Below are 20,083 nucleotides of genomic sequence, written 5' to 3'. Positions count from 1 at the left end.
TTCCCACTCGATGAAAATGACTAATGAAAACTAATAATATTTCCAGACTTTTGGATGCAGTCTGAAGGAGTGTTTCATATTAAATGACACCCCCATTCACACGATGAATGAACATATGCAGACACGAATCGGCACATCAAATAACAAAGAATCATATCGTATATTTAGAAATGAATTAAACAACCACGTTCGTATATTGTAAGTCGTTTATGCATTTGCAAAAGCTTGCATTTCATTACCATGCCTGAAACTACCACACAGCTTATAAGAAACAGTTCAAGCCTCTGTTTTACTGAAAACCGTAAAAATGACCCACATGCTTGTTAAATAAAATGTAGGTTAAGAAGGTGAGCGGGGTGCTGTTAGGAGATGTGCTCGTGTTGCTGGACAGGGATGGGCAAAGTCAAGCCGCTGGCATCATCGGGGGCACGACACCCCTCCCTCCCCCCCTCCCTCCTCCACGCATCATCTCCGCACACGGCCCAGACACACACACACACACACACACACACACACACACACACACACACACACACACACACACACACACACACACACACGGAATTTCAGCTCAGCCATGGCTCCCCGCTAGATGCTCAAAGCGGCTGTTGTCAGAGCGAATAAAATCCACTCTCCCTCGCTGCTTTTCCTCCTGACCTTGCCTGCCTCCGGTTGGGTTTTCAATATTTTATTCAGGATTCCTGCGCTGCCTCCCCCATGGCTACATCCGATGGACTAGACGGCTGTCTGCAACGAGGCAGATCTCAAAGTGACCCGAACATAGTCACCGAACCGGGCATCGATCTGGCTCACGGCACAGGTAGGGAGACGGAGACGCGCTTATTTATGTGCCGTACATATGGAACATGTGTCTTTGTGGCGCTGCCGCTTTTTTGGGGGCGTGAAGAGATGCTCTCCTGTCCGGTGGGATGTCAGAACACCGAGGGATAATTAGCGCATATGCTTGCAACATTGGATGTACAATGTGGACTGTATAACGTTGCACGATGGAGCCGCAAATTGAAAATTAATGTGCCGTATCACCGTGTGTGAACGGCTGCGATCCTCCAGATCTGCGCCCTATAAAGACGCCTGTAGCCATCTGTGCTCATGTGAATACAAGTAGTATTTATGATTTGGCGTGAAGGCCGTTTTATGTGACATTAACGTGTCCAACTTGTATCTATGTGGTTTTCGCGATCTCTTTATTGTATGCACATAATCGTATGCATGTGTTGTTTTTAATGCTTCGTCTAATCTGAGGCAGCCCTGTATACCCTCTAGTATTATTTGGGAGACACTTGTTTTTGGCTCTTGATGTGCTGCATTTAAAAAAGACACATGCACATCTTATCGGCTGTGCGCAGAGCCGCGTGTGTGTGTGTGTGTGTGTGTGTGTGTGTGTGTGTGTGTGTGTGTGTGTGTGTGTGTGTGTGTGTGTGTGTGTGTGTGTGTGTGTGTGTGTGTGTGTGTGTGTGTGTGTGTGTGTGTGTGTGTGTACTGATCACAGTTATGATCAATGACAGTCGATCCACGTGACTGAGGTGGAAATATTCCCAATTCAGCACAGCTCTGGCCTCTCAGGAAAATTGATTCAACACTCCACGCTGCAGGTGTGCTTCCCGCTATGGAGCCTCAGTGCGTTTCCCAGTGGTCTGTTAGTCATCTATTCAGAATGGACTAATGAATTGATCTTTCATTAATAGCAGAACAGCAGGGTGTAGTGATGTTCTACTCTTCTGCACAATAAACTCCTGCAAATGATGTGGCCCTGTCTTTGCTGCAGGCTTTTTTAAATCATCACTATATGTTCACTGGAAATACATGATATGATTCTTTTACGTAAGAGGAGCTATTTATGGACATATTGTGTGGGTTTGGAAAGAGTCATTGCTTACTCCCACACATGGTGAGTTTTACGCACATGAAGAATGCTGGAGTGAATGATTCAGAAAAAAAAAATGGCCGTTCACCTTTCATCTCGTTTTTAATGAGTGTTTTGTTTTTTTCTCCCCCATCTTTAAAAACTAGCACACCTGTCTGCACTCATCAACTGGCCATAGCATATTTTTAATGGACCCTTGCTGAATTCAACCATCCCCAGGACAATTTAATTCACACATAGGTGAACACAATGATGTCACACTGAGTCTTTGACACACCTGAATAAACAACACAGCAGTTTGGCAGGTCAGCCGTGCTGGCAGTGAGCGCCAAAGCTGTCAGCGAGCACAGGATATCAGCCTTTCGCACTGGAATAGGCACCACTGCGAAAGATGTGAGCGCACTGTACAATACAAATGGAAGACAGAGTAAATACAATTGTCACTATAAGGACAATGTCAGTGTCTGGTGACCCAAACTACACAACATCACCCAGCCCCTTTCTGTGTGGATCATCACTGCACTAACGTCTGGGGCACCAGTCTTTGCCAAGGGATTACTTTGGCAAAGACTGGCCCTTTTTCCTCCAGTACAGTGGTGTTTTGCAGCTGCAGAGTCTGTCAGTGTATTCATCCTCTTACTGGAAATAAGAGTCAATAGAGACAACAGTTACAGCTGACCATGTCAGAGAATCGGAGCGATGTTTTCTCTTGAATGAGGTTGCGATCATACAACAGGAGCCTCAGACGGGGACGAACCAAGTTCACGACCACCTTCCCCTATGTGTGCAAAATGTGATCTCAAAGAGATTTCATGAGCACTTTCATTGTTTCTGAGGGATTTCCATACATTGGGACACCCTCTTTGAGCTGCACATTTAAATCTATATTTCAAAGTTATTTATGCTCATATGTTGGGTAATAGAAGCCGCAGCACAAAAAAACAATGTTTAGTCAGTTCGTTCAGACAGGAGTCCCTCAGACTCCTCTGCTAATAAGATGTCACTTTCGCTGAAAGTTTCACTTATTCATGGAGTGTTGAAAAGGTAATGATGTGGAGCGGACACCTTGAAGCTTGCATACAGGGAGTTTGTCCAGGCATAGTTGTCCCAGGTGTTTTGTCCCAGCCAGTGTTTCTATTGTCCTACAGACAGATAAATATAGGTAAAGAGCTGTTCAGTTTGATCAAATTATTTATAATAGTTAAGGTATACATGGTTTCTCGGACTCAAAGTGGAAAGATTTATCTTCCTTTATTCATCTAAAAAATGGTCAAAGATTCAGACTTAAAAACTTTATTTGCATATAAAGTGTGTGTGTGTGTGTGTGTGTGGGGGGGGGGGCATAGTGGACAATGTTTTATTGCTCTAAATCAATCAATAATTAGATTATATGTGTGATTGTCCAGCATCATGAGCAAATGACCTGATACTTTCTTGGTGGAAACCCACTTGAGAGAGAAAAATAAATAATTAATCAGGGAAATTACTTTTCACTTTCTCTTCCACTTGTTAACCCTCCAGGGTCATTAAAGAAAAAACAAAAACAAGCAAGAAAAATATCCTTAGAGCTCACTGATCTGTATTGTCTTTTTTTTTTCCACAAGCCGATCGAAACTGTGGGACCCGATCACACGCAGTTATTGGATTATGTCTGACCACGAGTGTCCACTGATCAGTGTTTTGAGGTCTCATCTTCCTCTGCTGGTCTGACTGATACTAAGATAATCCTCTCAGATCTCACATCAGAAAAAACCGAGAGGACTGCAGGTAGAGGTGGAGCCCCCTCTAAGAAAATAGAAGATATATTGAACCCAGTGAAAACTGCTACTGAGCGATGAAGATGACTCATCCCAAACCAGAGTAATGTCTTCTCCGTAATTCTTCTCTCTCACTAAGGCCTTGATGAGTAAATATGGGGAATTCTGAGTCAGCGGGTCTTATATAAGGAGCTCACCACTTAACAGGACATTGTTCAAAATATGGAAGTAATTATGTGCACAAAATGATATTAGTATATCACAGAAAATTTATGAAATAGCAGAAAAATTGAGTCCACTACATTACTGTAATACAAATATAGGAATGCATATTAACTTTATACAGTTATAATTATCATATACCTTCATTTAGCTCGATACACTCCTTAAGTGTGGCTCAAAGCTGAATCCAACATTGTGCAAAATTGGTGCCACTGAGCCGATTTCTTCCATCTTTGATGTGAGAGGGCTAACCAGAACTTGTATAAACTATCCATCCATCCATTTTCTTAGTCCACATGGGGTCTTGGATGTCATTATGGAGAGCAATGAAGTCTGGACATCTCTGTCTGCTGCAACATCCGCTCGTTCTTCTGAGGGACGCTGAGTTCTAGAGCCCCCTCTCATTTGGACGTACTTGATAAATCTATAATGGAAGGCAACCATGTGACACCTTAGTCAGATGCCAGAACCACGTTGAACTGGCTCCTCTTAGTGGAGGAGTAGCAGCTCGACAAGAACTCCTCACTCTGTTACTGAGAGTATGGCCCACAATACTGCAGAGAAAGCTCATTTCATCTCGTTCTTTCACTCATGACCCAACCTTTTCAACAATAGGTGAGGGTGTGTATGTAGATCAAAGCAGTAAACAGAGAAATGTATTTTACTGTTGAACTTCCTCTTCACCACAACAGTCTTTCCAAATCTGTAGCTGTTCTGTGGCGCAATTCCTCCTTCCATAAACAGGACTCCAAAAATATTTGAACATATCCCCATGGAGAAGGCTGTTTCCTCTACCTGGATAGGGCATACTATCCTTTTCTTTGCAAGGAACAATGCCTTGGTGCTGCTGATTGGCATCCCACCCACCTCGCACTTGGCAGCAAACTGCCCCAGTGTTTGTTGCAGGCTCTCATGTGACGGTGTCAGGAGTACATCATCTGCAAAAAGGCACCACCCTTCAGCCACTGCCCTTGGCTGCCCCATCACACGCTGTCCATGAACATCACAAACAAAAGGGGGGATAAAGCTCTATCTTGACAGAGTCCAACACTCACCTTGAATAAGTCTGACTTAATGACTAGTATGTGGACACAGCTCACACCAAGTAGAGACCAGATAGCTCACAACTCACACACAACTCCTCTTACACCTCACAAGATGTCTTGGCAGTCTTAAGCCTGCTCCATGTCCACAAAACACACTGGATTGTCAAACTCTTATGTTCCCTAAATAATATCTGAGAGGGAGACAATATGGCCTGTTTTTCCACAACCAGGACAGAATCTTAATGGTTCCTGCTCAATCCTGGGTTCCAATATAGGTCGTAGTCTGTTCCTCACCATAGACTTTTTATATTTAGATAGTCTGAAAACTATCTAAATATAAAAACAAACTTTCTTTTGAAATAGATAATGTTTCTTTCGGGGGAAAAATTGTCTCTGCTCTGCCTTTTAGTGTTTGAAAAGCACCTTTATTACGATTTTTTTTTTTTTTTTTAAGATGGTTAAGGTGAAGAAGCAACCTCACAGGATCCTCGGGATCATCTTAAAAAATGAGTTATGTGAAGGAGGGCAATCAAAATAATTAAAATCATTCTTAGAAGGAGGGTTCTAACACCAAACTGATGCTGACAGGTAATTAATTTCTTCATCCTTTTCAGTTGTCCCATCTGTAATGAGGCCGTCAAGTATCTTCAGTGTTATGAACAAGAGAATGGAAGTGATTTGATAGTTGCTGTGGTGGATAATTTGCTTGTATTGTAAATAAATGTATTGCTCTCCCTTGTTTCTCTATACCCATTTATCTATATATTCACACATTAAGCTAAGATGACTCTAAATGAGAAGAAACACCTTGCTTGTCTCAACGGTATCAATACTAATCAAAATCCACCCACTAGAGCCTCCAAAGCTTCTTTTTTTAATCTCAGCACTGCATCTCATTTCTTCAATATGTGCACTGCTGAATAGAGAAAAAAATATGATAAATTGTTGTTGATATGCGTTTATGTGCCACAATATATCTTGTTCTTCCCGCATGCTTTCAGTCTTTGGTGTTGAAGACAACTAACCAGTGGCTGGTGGTGGCACTTAGCATGCAGACCTGAGGGTAGTATCAGCTTTCCTTTCTAATTCTTAGTCACAAAAACTAATTTAGTGCACCACAGAAAATGTTCAAAATAACAGCTTTCCCTTTGATAAATGACAGGCTCACATAGCGCCATATTCTCTCTTACCTGAAGGCAAATGTTTTTTCTCTAAAGGATAGACAACCTCCAACGTCAAGAGAAAGGGCTTGAAAGTGTTATTGCATTTCCCAAAAAGGTGGGACACAATAAAACATTGACAACATATCAGAAGCTAAAAGCGAGACATTTCTACATTCATTTTTAGGTTGTTTTGAAATTGATGGCAGTAGTATATCTGGGACAAGATAACTTTGTCGCGTTTTATTGCAGGATTCTCTCCACTGCATAGAACACAGTTTGGTTTCTGGCCAAATCACTTTCCAGAGACGGCAAACTGCTTTTTCATTGAAAAACTGAAATTGTTATGAGACAAAAACCCTTGTGTCTGTGCTGTATTTTTAGATCTCAAGAAGGCGTTTGAAACAGTCAACCACCAAGTCCTTTTGAATAAGCTCACATGTTTCCATTTCTCAGTAGACTCCTTAGCATGGTTTCACTCTTATTTGTCTAACAGAACACAGCATGTCTCTACAAATGGATTACAATGCCAGAGTCTCAGCAGTGATGTTGGAGTCACACCTGGTTTTGTGCTTGGGCCTTTTCTATTTTTGTTATACATCACTGACCTACCAGATGTCTGCCCTGAGCTTAATACATTGATGTACACTGATGATGCTGTGCTGTTCATCCACGGTGAAGATGCTAGGACAATTGCTGCCAACCTCACAAATGGACTAAGCAAAGTGCATGGCTGGCTAAAACAAAGTTACCTCATGCTCAACTCAAAAAGACAGTCTGCATGATGTTCAGCAAGTAACACTGTGAAACAACCATCAATGCAAAGCAGATCCTTTGTGTTCTTGGTTGGTGAAGACTTGGAGTTGGTACCCCAGTTCAATTATCTTGGGGTCATGCTGGACTGCAACCTCACGTTCAAGAAACATATTAACAAAGGTCACAAACACAATTAAGTTTAATTTACAAATCTTCAAACAAATCCAACCTTTCATCACAACAGAGGCAGCACAATCCTACCTCCACTGTATGGTATTATTCCACATGGAGTACTGCTTCACAGTGTGGTCCTTTGCTGGTGTCACTGCGTTTAAGCCAATTGGACAACTATATATAAACGCTATCACGGTATTTGATTGAAAGCCTCAGTCGTATATATATGCCTTGATAGAAAAATTCAGTCTTTTAAATTTTGAAAATCAAAAAATCTTTAAAACTAATTGCCTTGTGTACAGAGTGTTGAACGGCCTGGCCCCACCACCTCTTACTGAATTCATTAAAAAAATGAATAGTGAGACGAGTACTCCATCCACAGTGAGGGGGGACTGTGAAGTGCAGTTTCGGAGGTCCACGTTTACACAGACTGTACTTTCAATCAAGGGTTGTTCTAGCTGGAACACTCTACCAGTAACTGTAAGAGAAAGTACCACTTATGTCTCATTTAAGATACAACTTAAAACATTTCTTCTCAGTCAACAAAATTAGGTGTTTTACTACTTATTTTCATTTGCTTTATCAGGAATAGGTCAGTGTGAATGATTGTTGGGAGGGAGGAGTGTATGGCTAATATTAGAATTTGTGATAAGGCAGCTAACTTTAGCACTTTAGGGATAGATGCAATGTTGTTGTTTTTTTTATGCTGTACGGTCTGTTTGGTAATGTGGTATGTTTCCTCATGTGTTATGTCATATATGTATTTTAATATGTTGTGTTTTTTAGTCTGGTATGTTTTACATGTATTATAATAACTATGTGTTTGGCGGTAAAGTTTTACTCCATGGGAATGCAGATTGAAATTAGCTCTGAGCTAAATCTGGCATATGTACAGCACTGTGTGTCTGTTAATCAATATGCACTGTCCCATTCAAATAAATTAATAAATGAAATTAATGAAATGTATATAATTTCAATTCTCTATAATGAGAGCCTTCTCAACCTCTGGCAATTGATGAAACCAATTTCTGAAGCTTTTGGGTAAGAATATGTCCTATTTTTATCACTCAAAAGATTCGGGTAAGAAGCTGCTCAATAGTGCAATATCTTCTGTGCCAATATTTTTGTTTTTTGATGCACCAAATGTTGGTTCTAGTGTAAGAACTGAACTCTCCCAATTCTTCTACTGTGAAGCCAGATTGTTGAGAAGGCTACAGTTCATTGTCTAGATCGGTTAAAATACACTAGACATTTCTTGAAATAGTGAAAAAGTTATTGACAAAGTTTGGATGTGGGAGCAGGTGTTGCTCTCCAATTTCTCTTTACTTTTCAGCATTGATGTTTTCTTTCTTTCCAGATGTGAAAGCTTGCAACATGATGTTGCACGATACTATCAGGGATGCTGGATTTTCTCCAGTCCAATGAAAATTAGCTGGGCCGTCCTTCATTATCGCAAATTGATTTGACCACAGAACAATTTTCCATTTTCTCTCCAAACATTTCAAATGAGCTCTGGCCCATTGAAGCTGACAACTTGTTTTTGTGGTCACAAATGGCTTCTTCTTTCCATGATACAGCTTCAACATAAATTTGTGGATAGCATGACATGGTGTGCACTTTACAGACCATGATTTATAGAAGTGTTATTAAGCCCATGCTGTTGTTTGTAATCTAGAATCATCACTTTGCTTTACTGCCAAATGGGCGGGGCCAAAAGCTCACAAAGCAATATTGACCGTTGGCCTTGTTTCACATGGAAACATCTATTTGTCTTGAAGACTTGCTGCATATTTACCTCAGTGTTTGCAATGGTCTTCTTCAGCTGGTTACTGTGACTACCACTAACAACTAACTTACTTTAAAGCTGTTTTTTCCCTATCCAAGCATTTCTGAAATGTGTTATTGCTGTCAAGTCGTAATGTGTCTTACTTTTAAGACAGAACATGTTTACTATGTTCTGTTGTGAATCAGTTATGGGGTTATGGAAATTGCGAGTATTTGCACAATAGTTTTATTCAGACTTTTTACATTGTGTTCACATTTTTGGAATTGGGTAGTAGCCTACTGTCATACGTGTGTGAAACATCAGGGAAAGCAGCAGGGACTATAAAATGAGACTTTGTTTCATACAAAATGTGTAAAGAAGTTAAAAATAAATAAATACATTTCATTCCAGCTTAATTGTAGGTCTCATATATCATCATATATTGTCCTATCTATGTTATGCAAAGTTTGCAATGTTGAACAACAACAAGTTGTTTTTTGTTTTTTTTGTTTTTTAAATACACCTAGAACAGAGGCTTCCTTCGATCTAGTGGCACACTCACTGCTCAACCTGAGGTAAAAACATTTCTTTAGGACGTTTCAGTTTGTTTACACGCTGCAAATCTTTTAGTACTGCTTATGTTTATTCTTCTATATAAAAAGCATGTAGACACCAAAATGAGTACCTTTTCTAAAAATTGGTATGTTTGAAGAAGAAATCTTCGTGTAATAAAATTAAAAACTCACTATTACATAGTGCACCATGGGCCGTGACTGACAGATGCACAAAATACAAAAAAGACAAAAAAATTCACTCAATCTATTTCGTCGTTTGCCTTTTTATATCTGGATTATCAGACATGTAGCAGAATGCTCAAATTACTGGAGGGAGTTTATGTTGAAAACTGTCTGAAAACTGCTTGCTTACATTTTGAATGTGTTTCACTTCAGCAAAGAGCTGCGGTTATTGCAAGGCTTTTTCCTTCGCTGAGTTTTGTCAACAATGTTATTCTTTTGGAAATGGAATTCACTTATACAGCACGTTTCCACTACTTCAGCATTCCTCAAAGCGCTTTACATCGTTAATCTCTCACATCCACACGGAGCAGTTTTGGGCTCAGTGTCATTTTGACATGTGGACAGTATCAGGTCTATACTATTACCTCCTATGCGTCACTCCCAACTTGAAAGGATTGACATCCATGCAGAGTTCATTGGATACAGGGGGATCGAACCTGCAATGTTGAAAACTAGCCCTCTCTAACAATTGAGCCACAGTTGGTTCCTCAAACCTTAACTTGAATGATTGTCTCTCATACTGCATTTTTTTTAACCCTCAAATTAAGATTTATTTGTTGGAATATGTTTGCCAACAAATACAACTGCATTGGATCAAATTTTGTTTTGTGTCAAAATTTGGAGGGCTCAGCACTCCAGTCTGTCAGTCCAAGGTGAACACAAGCCAACAAACATGGATATAATGCTGTTTCCACCAGATTGTTGTCATGTAAATAGAACTGAATGTGCATATATCCCTCATGAGAATACTATGCCTGTGACGTCATTCGTGGCATTATTCTTAGTTGATTACCCGCCAACGTACAAAAACTGATATCGATGTGTATTTGCGTGAGTGTGGTATTTAGCACGCTTTATACAGGATCATAGAAAATCAGACCCTTTATCGTGGGTGCTTGAGCCATTCCCAACTGATTATAGGCAAGGCATGCTACATCCTGGACAGGTCACCAGTCCATCACGGGGCAAACACACATACACAGCAAAGAGGCGTTACATGCAAAATCACAAAGTTATTTGAATTGATTCGGTTTCCCAGAAGACTCCCTTTTCTACACCCCATCCAGTCTAATTGAGTTGTTGCTTTCTTTCTTTATTAGTGGCGTCACAACTCTCGTCACGGTTAGCATGAAAGGACTGTGAGTCAGTCAAGGCCACCTGTTAGTAGTAGCCACTGGAGAGCTATTCATTCTTCCCTCTGTGGTGTAGAGAGTCCTGCACAGCAGGCAATTAAAAATCTCAGCCAATCAAAGGCTGGCAATAACTTCCTGATTTTCAAACACAATATCTGCCACTTGAAATGCTTTTTGCTTTTATTCCTACATAAATACCTGTACTCCCTACTCCTTACATTCGCTAAAACTGGATTGCTACTTGTTGCCTACTACAGTAAAAGCATGAAAGCCGCTGACAGTATTGATTACCGTTAATGAAGGTGCAGGAATTGATTGAATGCTGTATTTAAGCATGATCAAGTGACATCGACAATGGTAAATCGGGATTTGTGTATATATATATACCCTTTCAGCTAAAGCATGCTTGACTTCAGTAAACCACTATAAATTTCTCTGAAAAATGTTTGGTAAAGGTAACTGCAAAATGGCAACACAAGTAAAGTGAGCAGAGGGACTAGAAGAGGCACCACTATCCCTATTCTTTGCAGTGTGCATGCAAATTTTCCAGACATTAATACATGATAAGTTGTACAGGTTTAAAGATAGGAAAGTCATTTTACAATTGTTTGAACCCAATATAAGAAAAGATATTCCTGTATTTGCCCCACAGTGCACACATTTTCATTGTTACAGCACCAAGTGGACATTAAATAGAAGAAGAGTAGCAAAAGAAAAGAAGATGAAATAATAAGTATGAAAAACGATGACAATAACGGTAACAATAATAATGACATTAAAATTCTTACAGGTAATGTTGGTATTGATTAGTAATATACTAGACATGTTTTTATCATAAAGAAAAAAATCACAATATATGTATATTGTATATAATAATATCAAGTGCAGTGTGTGAAATTGTCCATATTCTTCATAATTACAATAGGAAATCAAACAATGAAAGAAAATTACTAGAAATGTACTCACTGTGACTCCTATATATTCTATACAGTACACCTTTCTGCCCTCTGTTACTTGCTTTAATCAAAGTTTCCCATCCCCAAACTAGATTAGTTAGGTCTTTTTTCTTCTGTCCAAAAGAATGCTTAGGTAAAACAACCCAATCTTTCACCCTTCACAGTTATTGAGTCAAATAAGCTCAAGTATTCGTGATCAAAACTGAACCAGACAATGAGAAAAAAAACTCCCAAACAGTCCAGATTCATCTCACAGATTAGTTTGAGCCCACACAAAGCACAATATGGTGGAAACCATTCATAAAGTCAAAGACTGTGTGCTAAAATATTCAAGAGAACATGCACAGTAATCGAAGGAGAAGTGTGAGAAATGTTATTCTCAGATTAATTAAAATTCAGCCTGCATTGACCTGATGATAGAAAGTTTGTGTGCTGAGTGTCCAATCAGACTGCATCAAGAGTACAGAGGAAGGCAGAATGTTTTTATTTTCCTGCAACTGTTATCGGTACAACCCACAGGCTGTATGGCCTCGCCTCCGCCTCTGTGTGTGTGTGTGTGTGTGTGTGTGTGTGTGTGTTACAGTGTGCTGATTGACAGGAGACACCCTCACCGACTTCCTCCTCCTCCTGTCCTGATTGGGAGCACTTTGATTGGAGGATGACTACTGATTGGCTCAGCTCCGCCCACCAGCTGAGGCCATTTAACAGCTCCAGCAGACTCCTCAGCATGGTTGGGGGTGTTTGGATTAGTTAAAGTGATCTTTTGAACTTGGCTCCACTCCGATCTTTGAGAGTGTGAATTTTAGAGCTACGGTTTGGTGAAGGTACCAGCTGTTGTGTTTTGAGTTAATTAGGTGTTTTGTTTTTAATTTTGCCATGTGTCTTTAGCAAATTTGGGTTGATGAACCTTTGGTTAACGGCCTTCTAGTGAAGAAGCTGCCTTTTTGTTATACTGTATTTAATTAATCCTTGTACAGTTAGTATTGGGCATTAACTGGCCCTCCTATGTTGTATCCTAGGTTGTGTTATTGTGTCTTGGGTCTTTAATGAAACCCTCACTTCACCCAAACTCAACTGGTGATTGTTGTGTCCTACATACTTCTTCTAGCAGATCCGGGTCATCACACAACAAAGTGTAGCAACAACCCGTTAAATACCAAAACATCCCACTAAGGGAAGAATGAATTAAAGCCACTTTCTTGCTTTGGGTCTAAACTGAGATTTTAAAACCACTATATGGATTCTAAACTATTTTCCATGAAGTATATAATCAACTGTATTGTTTGAAATTCTCTCTGCCTCCCTGGAGTTATGCTGTCTGTCTTTCAAACAAGCCACTTTTTTTTCTCGTTGTTCAAAGCTAATGCACATAAATTGTGTGGCTGAGGCGCTCTGACAGCAGTTGAGCCCACTTGATCTATCCGTTTTACTCATCTAGTAATTTTAATGGATTAATTTATTCGAGGAGGTAACAGACATTGTTATAAATGGACATGATTCATCATATTCCTTTAATAGTATTAAACACAGTCCATCCATCCATCCATCCATCCATCTGTCCATTGCTTAATCCTGTGCAGGTTTCACACTGTAGCAATAGCATTATTTCCTTTAATTTAACCTTTATTTTACCAGAAAAACCTTGACATTAAATATATAGATTAAGAACTGAAAAAGATTTTCCTGGTCAAGACGTACACAGTATATATAGATATACAGTACATATCGGTGATACGCTGAAACAAAAACCGTCATCAACATGAGTCACTGAACGATGTAATGAAAATCATGTGAATCATACTGTATGTTGATGCATTTAATGAGCAGCAGTACGTTGGAAGCAATGCTGGCAGAGGTCTTTACACATGAACGAATACATGTTGAAATAATTGTCTTAAGTTCTTTTGCAGCGTTGCTCTCATAAGAGGCTGGTTTTAGTTTTTGTGTTGGGTTCGTGCTAACTTGCCTCAGGAGCAGCATTGAAAAGTCACAAGATCTGTATTCCGGGCTTCAACTAAGAATTTTCTTTTTTAATTGAGTTTTATGAATGTGTTATTGTGAAGTGTTTATTAAATATTTTGTAAATCTTTTGCTGCTTCACAAACATGAAGAATGCAGCAAATTATTTGCATGTCAGAAGAAACCAGTGAAGCTTTTGTTCTACTTGAACTGTTTGTTGATCAAATAAACTTAATAATTGATTAATTATGAAGCTCTACATAATGTGTTAGTCCTCAGACCTCTGAACACTGTTCCTTAATTAATATAAACGTTTGTAAGTTGGAGCACACACATTTTGATGATCATGATACAGTCCACAATTGTCTCACCTGTTACATGTGTGGTTTTGCACTAAAGTTTATGGAAAGGTTTTGTTTAATTGAGTTCTAAAAAAAATACTGTTTTACTCACATAAGCAATAGACAAAGCAATCTATTTTGTTTTTGTTTATTCTTAAATTGTCAAGAAAAAAATCCTGCTCCACAAATGGTTTCACTCAATTAAAATCAGTTGTTGGGACTCAAAATTCCAAGAAGAACAAAACGCCTTTTTCCTCCTCATCTTAGAGTTACATAGTTGGATATTGTACAGACTGTACTGTCACACTGTGTATCCACAATCACTCAGTAGTGAATGTGGATAAGCTGCATCATTGAGCTCTGCTCTCTGTGGACGCCGTCACTGTCTTTCAGTCGCCCGTGAAAACGGAGCACAAAAATGACGACAACAACAACAAGCCTCCCACATCATGCCTGTTCCCTGTGGATGCGTGAGCAGATTAGACTTTTGACAATGTTGGAGCCATGTGTTACTGCGGCTGTTGCTTGTGTTCCTACATCCGTGTATGTGTCTTTTGGCATGTGCTCGAGTCGTGCATGCATTCATCTGCTGGTGGAACCTGGCAGCTTTTTGCACACTTTGTGCAGTGACAATAATTCACAGCCAGCATGAGGCAGAGAGTTGAACAGACATCCCTGGAAGAACAAAGACCTGAGCAGCTTTCAACACCTGGGAGAGACCTCAGCGTAAAAGCAGCACGTAAAGGAGCCGTTTAGCCTGTGATGGCAGGGGTTAACTGGAGTTCAGGAAGTTGTGTGCTCTTTATTGTGAATGGTTAAGAGCTGAGAGAGGAAGCTCCTCTGGGCGTTGACAGTAGAAACACATTTTATGGAAGCAGAAGAACCTGAGCTGAAGGGAAAAGGACAGGGGACTGAATGAGTGAGGCTGGGAGGAGACGGAGCGAGGAGAGAGGACGATGAGGAGGCGGCAGCTCGTATTGAAAGAAAGCCAAGATGTTATCCTAATTGCAAACTGGCCACAGTGAGATGATGGATAGCCTGTAGGAGCCCAATAACAAAGAGGCAGTGGTTGTGTGGATCTGATCTGGAAAGACTCTGGAGGAACTCCAGCGTTTGGCTCGATTCCCATGGATCCTGTGTAGACTTTAAAGTGGTATAGTTGCACCAAGGATACTGACTCCCTCTTTTTGACCTAGCTTGAGCTGTTTTTCTTTTTTCTCTGTCATTTACATCTCACTACTAATTAGCTTGAGATCTTTCCAATAGTTCTTTTGGTGGAACTGATTGAGGTTTGTTAAGTCGTGTGCTGAAATGTTCTGATGCATAAGCATTCATGAAAGTTGTCACATGAATGAAAAAATATATGAAACCACAGCATTGTGGAGATAATTGATTATCTTGTTCCAAATATAAACGACTGGCAACATGCAACCTCTATTCTCACATTTGCAGGTTGCATAGCAAATACCAAAAACAGATGCAGAAGGATTGATCAGATGTCTTGCAGCCAACAAAAGTATCTATTAAAATCACTTCACTCCAAATAACTCCATTGGTGTGGTTTAATAGTGAGAATCTTGTGGATTTGACTCCAGACAGTCTATTAACATAAATGGGTGTTTAACTGAAGACCTGTGAATGTATTTTGTTGTCTGTCTCTGTATTTGTCCTGTAATGGACTGGAGACCCGTCTTGGTGAGTCCTCCCTTCTGTGTTTTTCAGACTGCAGGGTGAGAATGAGCGACTACTTTTTTTTATTTCTTTGAGTTTCAATGCTGGTGCATTCTTTCCTGGATAAGTGAAATACGAGGCTAAAGGCAGAGACACAGTATGTTAAATCTAGAGGGAGGTCATTGGGCCCAACGACTGCCAAGTCAGACGAGAGCATTTGGGTTTAGTGAGTTTCTCCTTTATATTAGTTCCAGTAGTTTCTATCCAGCTTCAATATCACTTTATGTAATTTATGGTTGCTGCAGCCAATCTCAGCTGACGAGGCAGTGCGCATGGTGGACAAGTCACCAGTGCATCACAAGACACATACAGAAAGAAGACAACTCCCCTCTCACAAATCACGACTTGTGTGAGTGACCGAACAACCCACCAATAAAAAGAACACGCAAACCACACAGTAAGGCCCCTCTATAAAATTATGTATCTATTAAATGGCCCGGATGATGGGAATCGAGTGCCAGTTGATGTATGCACAAGCTCGTCCTTTGTATCTCCACCTCGTGAGAAAGAAAAGAGGCACAAGAGGAGAAGCTTGCATCTGCGTCAAAGACAGCAAAAATAAAAAAATACAAACACACACAGAGGCTCCACACAAGCAGATTACGCAGGTGCTGCTTGTTTGATATGCAAATGTCACATGAGGTCTTCTAGTTGTCCACACTTCCTTCATTGTCGTGCCTCAAAATAATGACAAAATGAGCAGCAGCATCTGGATGTACTTGTGATGAGAAAAACATAAATAAATCCGCAAAGTGTAACAGTAGCAAGAAAAATATTTCATACAAGTCCGGGTCAACAAATCATTTTCACCACCACTTAAACTCAACATGATAGATGTCGCAAACATGTGATTGTGTTGACACTTTATTTGGTTGTTGGTCTCTATGTTATCTGATGTGGTTCGGAGTCGAGGATCTGACCTTCAGTTTTTTGTTAGTCTCATCTATTCTTTGAAATTTAAATGTTGTATTGTTGTCTACTTTTTCTCTATTGTAAAACTTGTCTTATCAGATGTGGCTCAGGTCAGGAGCTGATCTGTTTTTGTCCTGCAGGACTCTATTGAGTCCTGCAATATTGCTCATTGTTTTTTTTTTTTTTAATGTTGAAATACTTTGGTCAGTAACATTTCCATTATTGTAATGAGTTTATGTGTATTGTTAAAACTAACTGAACTTGACTCAACATGTTGTTTGTGAGGAAATTAATTGGACTCTAATGTGTTTTTAATTCTATATTTTTCTCTTTTTCGGGTGTTGCATAAATGACATAAGTCGAGAAAGCCTAAAACATTTTATAAAGTGGATATCCAAAATGGGGATCTCACTGCAGACGTTTATATATATTTTCCATGCATGCAGGTCAGATGTTAAAATGTAGTCCACATATGCCAGTGAGTATTTTCTGAAAAAACAAACAAACAAAATTAAATGTTAAACTGGCTTCTGAAAAGTAATTACATTTAAAAATGAACCTTTGTGCCAGTCTCTTACCTTATTACTTCAAAGGAACTGATCTTAAATAGTCAAATATCCCATCATGACCCGACAAGCCTGGACTTGAATGAGATATATGTGGCTGTGACAGTTCCTGCTAACCACTGCACCACTTTTGTTTTTGGCCACTTTCTAGGGAGAGATGGGTTGAGTTGGAAGTTTTGTTATCGTACAGGTATTCCATTCACATGGAACTGACGTCTTAGCCAAACCTCTTCCTTCACTTACATAAAGTGACATTCCAAACAATGGCCAATTACAGTAACGTATGAATTTTGAACAAATTTCCACACCCCCTATAATTTTTTGACTGTATAATCTGTCGCCAAGATAGAAGTCCTCCTTCATTGTCGGCCCATACAAATAACTCTTTTCCTACTCACTTCGCTCTCATACATAATTGTCATAATATATCTTTCACATCTTTTTCTCTGGTTTTGGTGTATGTCTGTGACAGAATTGCAGTACCACCATACAATTACACATTGAGTTTTGTTTGCATAGAAAACTTTGTGACGGTAAATGTTTTTATCTCTGGGTGGACGTCAGTTTTGTTTTGTTTCCTCATGTTCTCTACCCTTTGCCATTGCTTTTCTGTTTAACCCATTTCTTACAAGTTTAAAAATGTTAAATACCACATAATTTCGATTTTGTTGTTGTTGTCTGTACTGTGTTCGAGTGTTTCTGTGAATCAAAGGGGGCCTTCAGCTTGATGAAGTTACTTTGAACCTTGTATTTGTTAAAGCAGTCATCTCTCAATTTTACACATCAGGTTTTCTCACGTGGAAAGACGGCTTGTAAAAAAAAAAAACCTGAACGATGTCTTGTTTGACTTTGAAGACAGACCTCAGAAGTTTCAACCTCAATGATTTCATCATGATGTCATCGGGGTTGTCTCAGTTTGAGCTGGCAGACTACAAAGACACCAGCAGTCTTTGTTGCAAAGCCTCATTTCTTTTCTCATTGAATTTGCAGTCCTCGCACCTTCCTCGCTGCCCTCTCCTCCTCCTCTCCCTCACATTAAATGATGTACTGTACCGGTTCACACCTGTTGTACCCTACGTTCCCTTTCTCCTAACGAATCTGTCAGATTGAGTGTGAGATAGATGGCAGGGGCAGAGGCAAGTCCTGGGACCCGTCAACGATAAACACTCTTGTCTGGGAGCAAGAAACTGCGGAGACAGCGAGACGGGAGGTGTAGATTAGGGCAGCAGTGCTGAAGTAAAAAAGATGAACCCCGGGGCAGGTAATGCTTATGTGCCAAGGGTAGTGGAGGTTTGATGTTATGTTGAGGTGACAGAATTTTAAGCGGCACAAAAAAAAAAATAGAAGGAAAAGTGATGTGAGGCTTTTTGTAGTAAGTTTGATAGGCACTTACAGTGCAGCATTATTGAACGTCTCAGGCAGGTCTACTCAGGAGATACTAAATTAAATACATTGCCAGATCAGATAACTGTACCAGAAGCAATATAGTCGTGAAAGGAAAATGAATCGAAGATTTTCATTGTATTGTCGGTCTGGCTGCGCGTGAGTTAAATGGAGGGAAGCAAATGAAGTTTAGTGAGTCTGCATACCCTAACGCAGACCCACAGGTTACTCCATTAGATAGATTTTTTAAGAGCTTTTTTTTATATGGAAGATTAAACAAATCAATCCATTACAGCCACATACCACAATTTGTATTGATTAAGCTTCTGATGCTAGTAGATGGGCCTTTATAAAAACACATTTAATATGACGGGTGTTTGACTTATTCTATTTTATTTAACCAGAAAGGAAACCCATTCAGATGGAGATCTCTTTTTACAAGGGCGACCTGGCCAAGAGGACCGCTGCACACATCACATCATCATATTTACAAACCAATACATTTCACAATATACAACAGATAGAATGATAAAATGCAGATTACTATAGACAATTTGAAAAGATAAAAATGCTGAATTTGTAAACTGATTGGAATAAAGTGTCATGGACGTATATAGATATTAAGGTGCATTACAATGTCGCTCCGTATTGCATGAAACAGAATGGAAGCAATAGTTGACAACATCGGTACTTTTTATGCTGAAAATGTTGCAAAAACAATTCTACGATTAATTAAAACATTTTTTTTTAATAATTGCCACCAACTCTGCGCCTTGGTGACAGTTTGCCATTCATCTCTAACTAAAAATCTCAGATGCATCTTCACCTGGTTAAACAGCTTCCATAGCGATACGTTATAAAGATGTGATGAATCCCACCAGAAGAAGCTGTGTCACTCTTCTGAGCCTTCACATTGCTGAAGCCCACAGCATGTTTGATTTACATTCCTTTTCTCCACTTCACCATTTTTCTATGAGCAGCACCTCCACATTGCTGATGAGCAGCTCACTACCTCTATAGTAGAGAGTGTTAAGGTCAATAAATCAGCTTCCTCTTTGCTCCACAATAGTAACACCCCTTATTCTTTTGATCTATTCTCTTTTTGTTATGCTGTCCTCTCTTTATTTCTAAATAAGTAAATGCTGCCAAAATCATTACAGTTTGGTTTTGTATGTTAGTCTCATCTCATCATGTCCCACCATGGCAATATTTTTACATGCATTGGTCACTTTTGCACTGCTACTTGAAAAATCTCCTTTAAATGACTGTTACATTCTGGGTGCATTATTCAAAAATAAAGCTCAAGCAGTAAGAGATCGCAACAAATGGAGATTGTATTAGTGGCAATACAACAAAAATAAAGAATACATTTCAGGGTGGGTTTTTTTTGTTTTTTTCCCCCTGATGATTCCTACATTATGAATACCCACATTTTCAACTCGGCTTTCGACAGGTGAAGATGAGGCTTTAAGTGTCTATTTCATTAATATAAATGGCCAATAAATCTATTTATATTTTGCCAGGTTTATTAGTTTATTCA

At 39.5% G+C, this 20,083-nt stretch overlaps 1 protein-coding gene across 1 annotated transcript in view; it reads left to right on the top strand.

Annotated features, from left to right (window-relative positions):
- Window positions 1-717: 717 nt before the first annotated feature.
- Window positions 718-20,083, top strand: part of phactr3a (phosphatase and actin regulator 3a) — a gene marked incomplete at its 5' end in the record, with an annotated part of 40,683 nt that continues 21,317 nt past the window's right edge. Inside the window, one exon of the mRNA XM_080496086.1 lies at window positions 718-820. Coding sequence (XP_080352212.1) covers window positions 718-820 — 103 coding nt within the window. The remainder of the gene's footprint in view (window positions 821-20,083) is intronic.

This window comes from Blennius ocellaris (genome assembly GCF_963422515.1).
Source record: "Blennius ocellaris genome assembly, chromosome: 5".
Lineage (NCBI taxonomy): Eukaryota > Metazoa > Chordata > Actinopteri > Blenniiformes > Blenniidae > Blennius > Blennius ocellaris.
The sequence above is the reverse complement of the archived record's forward strand: the minus strand, read 5'-3'. Positions and strand labels throughout refer to the sequence as shown.